This window comes from Bubalus bubalis, chromosome 18, assembly GCF_019923935.1.
Source record: "Bubalus bubalis isolate 160015118507 breed Murrah chromosome 18, NDDB_SH_1, whole genome shotgun sequence".
Classification (NCBI taxonomy): Eukaryota; Metazoa; Chordata; class Mammalia; order Artiodactyla; family Bovidae; genus Bubalus; species Bubalus bubalis.
In genome coordinates this window covers 15,558,234-15,571,231 of record NC_059174.1, presented here as the reverse complement: position 1 = coordinate 15,571,231, position 12,998 = coordinate 15,558,234, and the positions used below count along the sequence as shown (strand labels likewise).

Here is a 12,998-nt window from a genome sequence, read left to right as displayed (position 1 = left end):
TATGCCCCAACAAGTAATGCTGAAGAAGCTGAAGTTGAACGGTTCTATGAAGACCTACAAGACCTTTTAGAACTAACACCCAAAAAAGGTGTCCTTTTCATTATAGGGGACTGGAATGCAAAAGAAGGAAGTCAAGAAACATCTGGAGTAACAGCCAAATTTGGCCTTGGAATATGGAATGAAGCAGGGCAAAGACTAATAAGAGTTTTACCAAGAAAATGCACTGGTCATAACAAACACCCTCTTCCAACAACACAAGAGAAGACTCTATACATGGAAATCACCAGATGGTCAACACCGAAATCAGATTGATTATATTCTTTGCAGCCAAAGATGGAGAAGCTCTATACAGTCAGCAAAAAACAAGACCAGGAGCTGACTGTGGCTCAGACCATGAACTCCTTATTGCCAAATTCAGACTTAAATTGAAGAAAGTAGGGAAAACCACTAGACCATTCAGGTATGACCTAAATCAAATCCCTTATGATTATACAGTGGAAGTGAGAAATAGATTTAAGGGACTAGATCTGATAGAGTGCCTGATGAACTATGGACTGAGGTTCGTGACATTGTACAGGAGACAGGGATCAAGACCATCCCCATGGAAAAGAAATGCAAACAAGCAAAATGGCTGTCTGGGGAGGCCTTACAAATAGCTGTGAAAAGAAGAGAAGCGAAAAGCAAAGGAGAAAAGGAAAGATGTAAGCATCTGGATGCAGAGTTCCAAAGAATAGCAAGAAGAGATAAGAAAGCCTTCTTCAGCAATCAATGCAAAGAAATAGAGGAAAACAACAGAATGGGAAAGACTAGGGATCTCTTCAAGAAAATCAGAGATACCAAAGGAACATTTCATGCAAAGATGGGCTCGATAAAGGACAGAATGGTATGGACCTAACAGAAGCAGAAGAGATTAAGAAGAGATGGCAAGAATACACAGAAGAACTGTAAAAAGATCTTCATGACCCAGATAATCATGATGGTGTGATCACTGACCTAGAGCCAGACATCCTGGAATGTGAAGTCAAGTGGGCCTTAGAAAGCATCACTACAAACAAAGCTAGTGGAGGTGATGGAATTCCAGTTGAGCTATTCCAAATCCTGAAAGATGATGCTGTGAAAGTGCTGCACTCAATGTGCCAGCAAATTTGGAAAAGTCAGCAGTGGCCACAGGACTGGAAAAGGTCAGTTTTCATTCCAATCCCAAAGAAAGGCAATGCCAAAGAATGCTCAAACTACTACACAATTGCACTCATCTCACACGCTAGTAAAGCGTAAATTCTCCAAGCCAGGCTTCAGCAATACGTGAACCGTGAACTTCCAGATGTTCAAGCTGGTTTTAGAAAAGGCAGAGGAACCAGAGATCAAATTGCCAACATCTGCTGGATCATGGAAAAAGCAAGAGAGTTCCAGAAAAGCATCTATTTCTGCTTTATTGACTATGCCAAAGCCTTTGACTGTGTGGATCACAATAAACTGTGGAAAATTCTTCAAGAGATGGGAACACCAGACCACCTGATCTGCCTCTTGAGAAACCTGTATGCAGGTCAGGAAGCAACAGTTAGAACTGGACATGGAACAACAGACTGGTTCCAAATAGGAAAAGGAGTTCGTCAAGGCTGTCTATTGTCACCCTGTTTTTTTAACTTATATGCAGAGTACATCATGAGAAACACTGGACTGGAAGAAACACAAGCTGGAGTCAAGATTGCTGGGAGAAATATCAATAACCTCAGCTATGCAGATGACACCACCCTTATGGCAGAAAGTGAAGAGGAACTCAAAAGCCTCTTGATCAAAGTGAAAGTGGAGAGTGAAAAAGTTGGCTTAAAGCTCAACATTCAGAAAATGAAGATCATGGCATCCGGTCCCATCACTTCATGGGAAATAGATGTGGAAACAGTGGAAACCGTGTCAGACTTTATTTTTCTGGGCTCCCAAATCACTGCAGATGGTGACTGCAGCCATGAAATTAAAAGAGGCTTACTCCTTGGAAGGAAAGTTATGACCAACCTAGATAGCATATTCAAAAGCAGAGACATTACTTTGCCAACAAAGGATCTTCTAGTCAAGGCTATGGTTTTTCCTGTGGTCATGTATGGATGTGAGAGTTGGACTATGAAGAAGGCTGAGTGCCGAAGAATTGATGCTTTTGAAGTGTGGTGTTGGAGAAGACTCTTGAGAGTCCCTTGGACTGCAAGGAGATCCACCCAGTCCATTCTGAAGGAGATCAGCCCTGGGATTTCTTTGGAAGGAATGATGCTAAAGCTGAAACTCCAGTACTTTGGCCACCTCATGCGAAGAGTTGACTCATTGGCAAAGACTCTGATGCTGGGAGAGACTGGGGGCAAGAGGAGAAGGGGACGACAGAGGATGAGATGGCTGGATGGCATCACTGACTCGATGGACATGAGTCTCAGTGAACTCCGGGAGTTGTTGATGGACAGGGAGGCCTGGCGTGCTGTGATTCATGGGGTCGCAAAGAGTCGGACACAACTGAGCGACTGATCTGATCTGAGCACATATATATGGAATTTAGAAAGATGGTAACACTAACCTTGTATACGAGACAGCAAAAGAGACACTGATGTATAGAACAGTCTTTTGGACTCTGTGGGAGAGGGAGAGGGTGGGATGATTTGGGAGAATGGCATTGAAAGATGTATAATATCATATATGAAACAAGTTGCCAGTCCAGGTTCGATGCACAATACTGGATGCTTGGGGCTGGTGCACTGGGATGACCCAGAGGGAGGGTACGAGGAGGGAGGAGGGAGGAGGGAGGAGGGTTCAGGATGGGAAACACGTGTATACCTGTGGCGGATGCATGTTGATATATGGCAAAACCAATACAATATTGTAAAGTAAAAAATTAAATTAAATTAAATTAAATTAAATAAATAAATAAAGTTTTGGACAATTGACTAGTTTTAGAAACAATTTTAACCTAAATCATGTAAAGCAATATAATTATTTATAAAATAAAATAATTATAATAGTTATAATTATATAACTAAGTATAAATTTTAATTATATTAATTATAATTATATTCATAATTATAATGCAACATAGATATAATTATAAAGTAATATAAATAGATATAATTATAATTAGAAATAATGCAATATAATTTTAAACAAAGGTATATTCAGTACTACAACTTGATATGTGTAAAAGACATCTTAAAAAGTAAAACATATTAGTAAGCATTTCTTTCCTCCTCTAACATAAAACAAAATTACAAAGTGAAACTATAATATTGCCTTTAAGAAAAACAAACTATGTCAAAATGTATTTTACAAATAAGCTATTTCACTGCCTCTTGCTTTTATCCAATTATTTAATTAAATCAAACCATACTCCTAATGTAAATGAAATATAAATGTGCATAAAATAATTATTTTAAGTCCTCAGTACACATGTACATACACACACATTCAAACAGAACTGAGGTTTCAAGAGATTGTTTACATGACTGATTGAAAACTAATGCAATTAGAAAAATCAAATTACTTTCATTTTAAAAAATTAATGACTTCATATTATGCATTCATTACCAATAAGAGATAGATATAAATCCTAGCTTAATTTTTGACAAATTTTTCCTAATGTTATCTATATGATTTCATCAGCATTTATAAGCAGAATTGGAAACAGAATTCTTCTAATTTTACAACATGGGGATTATCTAAACAAATCATCACAGCTTAATACTGTGGGTAAAAACGGCTTCATCCTAATTCTGTGGTATGTACCCTTGTGTTTCTCCAAACAGAAGACATGTTGTTTGCTAGTAAAACAAAAAGTTGTTACTTTAACTATATAAGATAAATTATCCAGGGAGTTAGTAAATAGATAGTGTCCCCAGCAAAGAACGGACTTTAAATTCTCTACGAGATTTTTGAAGGCTTCTGGGAAAGGGCCTGTACTCTCGTATTTTTTTAAGCAATTTTCCCTGAACACTTTATTCAGAAAAATTTCAAATCTATACAAAAGCTACACAACTGCTACAATGAATAAAACTCTGCTCTTCACATGGATTCAAGAGCTGATAAAATTAGCTTGAATTCTTTATCTATAATTTATTCTCTGCACTAACACCGTACATATTTCAGAAGTATCCCCTAAAAACAAGGACATTTGCCTATATGACCATAATATCATTATCACACCAAGGAGCTAATAGCATGGACATAGTGTCTAATATATACTGAATATCAAATACAATCCAATTATCCCCAAAATATACTTTAGGCTTTTTTTAGTGCATGATTCAATCAAGGTTCACACATTGCATTTGATTCTCATAATCTAGCCATCTTCATACCTATTTTCTAATCTTCTATGATTACATTTTTAAGAGACCAGGCAAGTTGTCTTATAAGTAGCCACAATCTGGCTTTGTCTGACTTTACTTACGGTAGAGCCACCTACACATTTTGATAAGAAGTAGATATGGGTGATGTGTCATATCAGGAAGCACCTATCTAACATCAGTGAAACACATCAATGATTTAAGACAGAGTAATCATATTCATGTTAAGGATACAATCTTCAAATCAGAGGCACATGCATTTACTACCTTCGGAGAATTAATATTCAGAAATCCAAGTTTATAACAGTTAAAATGTATCACTACTGACTACAAGTCAAGACCCACATTGGATGCTATCCATATATATTATTATATATTATAATATATTGTAATTATATATTATATATATTATATATTATTATAAATAAATAATGAAATAAAATAAATAGATATTAATAATGAAAAAAGAGAACTTCTGTATTGTGAAAAGGTTTATTTTTCTTTTACTTTATAAGAATTTTCTGACTTAGTGATATCCCAATGAAGTGCAGTTAGAAAAACACTAAACTGGGGGAAGGAAGGAGAGGACTTTTGGTCCTGGCTCTATCATTAACTAGGTGTGTCATTTGGGACTACTCTATTAACTACTCTAGGCTCTAGTTTCATCATCAATCACTATCAGTTTCCTCTATGGTCAAAACAAATCAGTGAGAATGGGCAATTCATTCTATTAAAGACTAAAGCTGATTTACAAACCTAGAGATGAGAAATGTTAGTCACAAAGTCATAAAATGTTACAATTTACCTAATGTAAACGCTCAGGAAAACTGAAAGGTTTAGAGGTTGAAAAGGAGATGTGAACAGCTGCAGGTTACACAGTGACTCAGAAGCAGAGCCAAAAGATAGCTGTCCAGTTTGTCTTGGGCCTACAAAACGCTATTACCCAGACTTGGGGTTACAAGAAGACACACCAGCTTACCTGTATGCAAGAGCCAAAGCCCAGGCACCAGCAGCACAGTACAGACTGTCATGAACCTTGGCCTTCTGATCATTACCACATGTTTTAGTGGGAAAGAGACCTGTGGTTGGACTTTGATACAGCAGCAATGTTGACTTGACTGCAATTGAAGACAAGAAAAAGAATGAAAAAAAAAATCTATTTCCCTTGAGCTGAAACTCCTGAACTTTTTTAGTTTCTTTATCCTACAATTTTGTTCTTTCTAAACTTAGCTGCAGCATAAAACTTTTGAAAACGTAGAAACAACTCTGAGTAAATAATTCCAGCCTAGGTAGGGATCCACCTGGCATGAAGGGGTATTTTCGAGTAGACAATTCAGCTAATTGGCACATAAAAAGTCTTTAGCACATCCCTGTTAATGTCAGTAAGTGTTATAAGGCAATATCAGATACAGAAAAAAAAAAAAATTAGCCAAAAAACTAGGTATACTCTCAAAAATCAGTTCAATAGGGAAAAATAAAGCAAATATATAACAAAGAGTTGCATACATTTGCTAAATCCAAAGATAACTCAATTCTAAAGAGGCCAGAATCCTGGTTTTCACAGATGACTAATTTGTGCCTGGCCTTCAGAGCAATGTATTCCTCTTATATATGGTACAGATCAAAGATATGTTTAACATTTCAAAATTGAATTGCATCCTAATATGACATGAAAATAGTAAACAAGTAATTATTTTATGAACATTCCACTTAAGTTAAAGAAGTCTGGAATCAATGTTTTCTAGTCATTGCTCAATCTGCACAGGGATATTTCCAGGGCCTGCCATGCATGCCAAAGTTCTCAAATCCTCAAGTCCCTTATCTAAAATGGCTGGTACAGTAGGCCCTCCATATCTGCAGGTTCCGCATCTGCAGATACAGAAAGCAGACTGTATTATTCTTTATAAAAGAGTCCTAAAATAGAAAAAGTCACACTAAAATGACATTTCCTAAAAGCTATTTTATTCCTGTCTAACTATAAATGGATGAGCAATATTTTTCCCTAAAATAAATTGTTACTCTAATCTAGACTGGCATATGTCAACCAATTTAGAACAGTTTTTCAAAGGTTAAAGTACTCTGTTCCATCAGAGATTAAAGAATTAAATTTCTTTTTCTTTTTCTCAGACTAAACTGACATAATCATTATCATGTCTTTCAGAATACCTAGGTATTTATTATTTTTCCCAGAGTAAAAAAACTGGTCCTAACACTGCAAAGTAAACAGCTGACACTTCTTTTAAAAGGCAGTTTAATTTCTTTAGTTAGTTATGGCTACAGAGATAAGTGGGTAAGAATCTTGAACACAATAAGCTGAACTAACGTTTTTCTTTTAAGATTTTTTTTTTAATGCGGACCATTTTCAAAGTCTTTATTGATTTGTACAGTATTGCATCTGTTTTATGTTTTAGGTTTTTGGCCACAAATAATGTAGAATCTTAGCTCCACAGTTGTCCACTAGCTATCTGTGACAAATTAAATTCAGTTCAGTCCAGTCGTTCAGCGTGTCCAACTCTTTGTGACGCCACGACCTGCAGCACACCAGGCTTCCCTGTCCTTCACTATCTTCCGAAGTTTGGTCAAATTAATGTCCATTGGCTCAGTGATGCTATCTAACCATCTCCTTGCTCTCTAAGGGGCTCTCAAGAGCCTTCTCCGGCATCACATTTTGAAAGCATAAATTCTTCAGTGCTCAGCCTTCTTTCTGGTCCAGCTCTCACTTCTGTACATGACTACTGGAAAAACCACAGATTTGACTATACAGACCTTTGTGGGCAAAGTGATGTCTCTACTTTCCCTATCTATTTGCCATGAAGTGAAGGGACCAGATGCCATGATCTTAATTTTTTGAATATCAACTTTTAAGCCATCTTTTTCACTCTACTCTTTCACCTTCATCAACAGGCTGCTTAGTTCCTCTTTGCTTTCTGCCACTAGGGTGATGTCATCTGTAAATCTGAGGTTATTGACATTTCTCCCAGAATCTTGATTCCTCCTTGAGCTTCATCCAGCCCAGCATTTTGCATGATGTACTCTGCATAGAAATTAAATAAGCAGGGTGACAATATACAATCTTGTTTTACTCCTCTCCCAATTTGGAACCAGTCTGTTGTTCCACATCTGGTTCCAACTGTTGCTTCTTGACCTATATATAGGTTTCTCAGGAGGCAGGTAAGGTGGTCTGGTATTCTCCTCTCCTTAAGAATTTTCCACAGTTTGTTGTGATCCAAAGGCTTCTGTGTCAATGAAGCAGTAGATATCTTCCTGAAATTCCCTTGCTTTTTCTATGATCCAGTGTGCCGGAAGCCAGTGAGAGACATTCCACTCGTGACAAAGGTCATGAGGAAGGAGGCTCGGCATACGCAAAGGCGGGATCGAGCCTCGGGAGTGCCCCCGGATATTCTCGAGCATCTACCCCCAAAAACCAGAGTCTGCCTACTTTATTGCTTTGTGCTCTCACCTCTGACTTTACTGGGGGCTGTCCCCCACCACCATCTCGCTCTCTCTGTCAAAGAGTTAACTTACAGCTCCAATTAATAAAGTTCCTGGGCAATTAGGAGTGTTTAAATCCAAACCCCTCAGATGGCTCTCTAACTCGCCTGACAAGTTTACCCGGACACCTACAGCTATGCATACGATTGTTTACAGTCTCCCAGGCTTGAGAGGCACGGGAAGCTTAAGATATTCAAATGGCTTAGAGCCTCTCAGAGCGTTAGAAACTGTCAGAATAAAACTAGTAAAAGATTTCATTGATGAGCCAATGTTTGTTGCCAAGTTTCCACATCCCCTGAATTGTATCCTTGAATGTGTATTAATTAATATAGTTGCTATGTAGAAAAAATAAGTAGTGGCCTTGGTGTTAGTAACTTTAGACCCTTAAGGTAATAAATTCTTTCCTTTGTAAACCCATTACACATCCGCCCTATAGGAATGTAATTTTATCTTCGAAAGATGGCGTCAAACCTTAAAATAATTACTCTCAGAGAAAATAAGTCTTTGTTGATAAGTTCTTGTCAAGAGTCATAAAATGTTAATAGGCCTTCTGGCCAGAAGATGATGTAAATCACCTAAACCATTTGTATACGATAAATTTGCAGGAAAGAAACCCTGGTTTTTGATAAGCATCAAAGACTGCTGACTTTGCATCCCCTATTATCCTCTACGTGTAACTTAGGGTATAAAAGCCTCTGTTGAAAATAAAGCTATGGGCCTTGCTCACCAATGCTTGGTCTCCCCATGTCATTCTTCCCTTTAACTTCCAGCTGAGTGTCCATCTGGAGCGCGGATATCCTCTGCGACCATTTATTTGCCTGGGCTTCTAAGACCCACTAGAGAAGGTGTCTAAAGTGGGGCACCTTCCGCTATTTGAGAGGGCGCCTGCGGCCTCCGTAGTCAGAGCTAACCTGGTGTCACGGGTTATATTGATTTTCCACGTAAACCAAGCTACTCAGCTTCTTTTCTCCACTGAATTTTCCTACTGAGCTATCCTCTTTTTATTACTCTTTATATCTCTAATTAACATTTGAATAGGTCGCCTAGCCGTCTCTCCTTCGAATACCCTGGATCAGCCGGGGCTGGACCTTGGCACCAGCGGATGTTGGCAATTTGGTCTCTCGTTCCTCTGCCTTTTCTAAATCCAGCTTGAACATCTGCAAATTATGAGTTCATGTACTGTTGAAGCCTAGCTTGAATCATTTTGAGCTTTACCTAATTTTAGCAAATTAGCACAAAATTAGCACAATTTTGCAGTAGTGTGAACATTCTTTGGCATTGCCTTTCTTTGGGATTGGGATGAAAATTGACCTTTTCCAATCCTGTGGCCACTGTTTAGTTTTCCAAATTTGAGGTATATTGAGTGCAGCTATTTCACAGCATCATCATTTAGGATTTGAAATAGCTCAGCTGGAATACCATCACCTCCACTATCTTTGTTCGTAGTGATGCTTCCTAAGGCTCACTTGACTTCACACTCCAGGATGTCTGGCTCTAGGTGAGTGATCACACCACTGTGGCTGTCCGGGTCATTAAGGGTTTTTTGTATAGTTCTTCTGTGTATTCTTGCCACCTCTTCTTAATATCTTTGCTTCTGTTAGGTCCATACCATTTCTATCCTTTATTGTGTCCATCGTTGTATGAAATGTTTCTTTGATATCTCTAATATTCTTGAAGAGATCTCTAGTCTTTCCCATTCTATTGCCTCTATTTCTTTGCACTGTTCACTTAAGAAGGCTTTCTTATCTCTCCTTGCTATTCTTTGGAACTCTGCATTCAGACTGGTTTTTTCCTTTTCTCTTTTGCCTTTCACTTCTCTTCTTTTCTCATCTATTTGTAAGGCCTCCTCAGACAACCATTTTGCCTTTTTGCATTTCTTTCTCTTGGGGATGGTTTTGATCACCATCTCTTGTACAGTGTTACAAACCTCCATCCATAGTTCTTCTGGCACTCTACCACATTTAATCCCTTGAATCTATTTGTCACTTCCACTGTATAATCGTAAGGGATTTGATTTCGATTATAACTGAATGGCCTAATGGTTTTCCCTACTTTCTTTAAGTCTGAATTTTGCAATAAGGAATTCATGATCTGAGACACAGTTAGCTCCCGGTCTTGTTTTTGTAGACTGTGTGAACTTTTCTCCATCTTCGGCTGCACAGAGTACCAATCTGATTTCAGTACTGACCATCTGGTTGATGTACATGTGTAGAGTTTTCTCTGGTATTGTTGGAAGAGTGTGTGTGCTATGATCAGTGTGTTCTCTTGGCAAAACTCTGTTAGCCTTTGCCGTGTTTCATTTTGTAATCCAAAGTGAAACTTGCCCGTGTACCTCTGGACTTCTTACTTTTGCATTCCAGTCCCCTGTGATGAAAAGGACATCTTTTTGATGCTAGTTCTAGAAAGTCTTAAAGGTCTTCAAAGAACCATTCGACTTCAGCTTCTTCAGCATTAGCGGTTGAGGCATAGACTTGGATTACTATGATACTGAATGGTTTGCCTCGAAACGAACAGAGGTCATTCTTTCATTTATGAGATTGCATCCAAGTAGTGCATTTTGGACTCTTTCATTGACTATGAGAGCTACTTCATTTCTTCTAAGGGATTCTTGCCCACACTAGTAGATATAATGGTCATCTGAATTAAATTTGCCAATTCCCATCCATTTTAGTTCACTGATTCCTAAAATGTCAATGATCACTCTTGCTATCCTGTTTGACCACTTCCAGTTTACCTTGATTCATGGACCTAACATTCCAGGTTCCTATGCAATAGGAACAATAGCTCCACAACCAGGAATCAAAGCCACACCCTGCGCATTGGAAGGCAAAGTCTCAACCATTGGACCACCAGGGAAGTCTCTGAAATAATGTTTCACATGATGCAGACTGAAACAAAAAAATTCTTCTCCTCGGTGAGAGAAATCAAATTTTATATTTGACATACTAGGCCACATAAATGGCATAAGAAGCAAACTAACAAAAAAAAAGCATCCCCACCTTACCATCTGATGAACAAAAAAGAGCCCTATATATATGTATCTCTAAGCTGCTTACTCATATTAAAAAACAAAACTTGCCAGGCTGATCCTGACAAAAACAAAAGAGCAAGCAAAACAAACAAACAGGGACCTTATACCAGTAACAGTATTGAGACTGCTTTTTGCATCTCAATGAATTAGAAATGGATACGAAAGATTCAGGACTACATTGTAACTTTGTATAGGTAAATGAGCAAGGAATACTTCTACAAAATCTTTGTGTAAGAATTATTCAAGAAACAGCCTCTAGTTCTCAAATCTGTTAATGTTTCAGAAGGCTAAAAGGACACAGAAGACACTAGCGGCAGTTTCAAAATTATTCAAGGGACAGATCTGACTTGCCAGATTCCATTTATAGTCTCCATATCAATATGCAATTGGAATATACAGCTGTCTACGCACTGAAACTACCCCAACACTCAAATGAGAGATCATCATCCACATAATGTATGTAATTTAACTAAGGCAGAATAGATGTTAATCATAGCTACCTAAAGACTTGCTTTCCCCAGGTTTAGCTTACCAATTCTGTAATAGTGATCCAGTTTATCCCACAGAGTTTCATCAGGTCTCGGAAGATTAATGCTTTTCAGAGGTTCATAAACTGAGCCTGAAGGAAAAATGAAAAACCCATCAAGTCCAGTTATTCTCACCCAGGTAAATGAAAAAACTTCTAAACAAACGAAGAGGCATTATTTAACAATCTAATCTTCGTTTTTATAGTGAATTATCATATTTCACTGTTGTCAAATTTTGGATGAGGAAAGGAGAAAGAAGAAAATACGTGTAGTTTTCCTAAATGCTAGGGGATATCCCCACCCTCACTCCCAGCTAACTCATGTGCATACTGGTCCTAGCAGCTCAAATATAACCAGTACTCCTATGGAAGTATAGTAGCACAATAACTCCAGTTCCTTCTGAGAAATATATCTACTTACATGCCCTGAAATGCAAACCTTACTCCTTATGCTCATGCTTTACCAGGAAGTTTTCTGTCCCAGGATAATATTCCTGAACCCCCAAATCATCCACTTCATGAGTATTCAAATATTGTTCATACTGAAAGCCTGAAACTTCCACTTTCTCCTAGGTAGATAATATCTGCCTTATTATCTAGATTGTAAGCAGAAACCATTTCTACTTCTCAGCCATGGGAACTACAGCAAGGTGATAACAGAGCACACTGTTCAAAAGCTACAGAATACCCATTAATCATGATAACCTGTCATAAAATGGATACAGAAAATTGTTCACTTGACAAGGGCACTTTCTCAACTGATGACTGAAAGGCAGACATTTGACCCTTCAGCCATCAGAATAAGCAGTGTCTCATTCTTGTTATAAGCACTCAGAAATTATAAACATCTCAAGGTCACAGTTAATCCACCTTGGGATGCAGGTAATGCATGTCATATAGTCTAACAAAATACTAGAAGACTGAACCTATAATTTATTGGGGCAGGGGAGGGGGTCATGTTGTCAGTTTTTGAAGAAAATTAAAGCATTTATGTTTGCAAAATTGCTATGTCCAGTATGCTAGTTTAAAGCCAAGTTATGTTTAAGGGAGGTTTAAGTTTTGTTTAGGGCAGGTAAGGGTTCTCTGGTGGCTCAGATGGTAAAGAATCTGCCTGCAATGCGGGGACCCAGGTTCAATCCCTGGGTCAGGAAAATCCTCTGGGGATATCCTCTTCAGTATTCTTGCCTGGAGAATTCCATGGAGAGAAAAGCCTGGTAGGCTACAGACGACAGGGTTGCAAAGAGTTGGACACACCTCAGTAACTAACACTTACTTTTTCAAAGTAAAGAACTACACATTCAGGCAACAGCCCCGTTACCTTTCGTTAAAAATAGAGATGTGGATGAAAACAGGGAATATGAAATGACTTGCATGAAGATATTTTTCTAAAATAGTATTCATAATGACACCAACCAGAATGGTCCCATAGTGAAATATGGAAAGAACTACTAACACAGACAGGAAAGCATCAGGACTGCAAAGGAGGCAAGGGTCCAGACATGCTCTCTGCCTCCCCACATTCAATTAGCTCTGCTGCTGCTGCTAAGTCGCTTAGCTCTAGGTAGGTTTAAGTACACTGGCAGTAATGGGCAGCCTGGCAGCTAGGGAGGAATGCTGGCCTGGTAGGTGATAAGCT

General features: G+C 38.3%; 1 protein-coding gene across 8 annotated transcripts in view; it reads right to left on the bottom strand.

Annotated features, from left to right (window-relative positions):
• The window catches only part of PHKB (phosphorylase kinase regulatory subunit beta), a 236,567-nt gene that overhangs the window by 190,863 nt on the left and 32,706 nt on the right, over positions 1-12,998 (bottom strand). For all 8 annotated transcript variants that reach the window (XM_025269801.3, XM_025269800.3, XM_025269799.3 and 5 more), the window contains 2 exons: positions 11,369-11,455; positions 5,293-5,431 (listed from right to left, as the gene is read on the bottom strand). In XM_025269801.3, the coding sequence (XP_025125586.3) occupies positions 5,293-5,431; positions 11,369-11,455 (226 nt within the window). The remainder of the gene's footprint in view (positions 1-5,292; positions 5,432-11,368; positions 11,456-12,998) is intronic.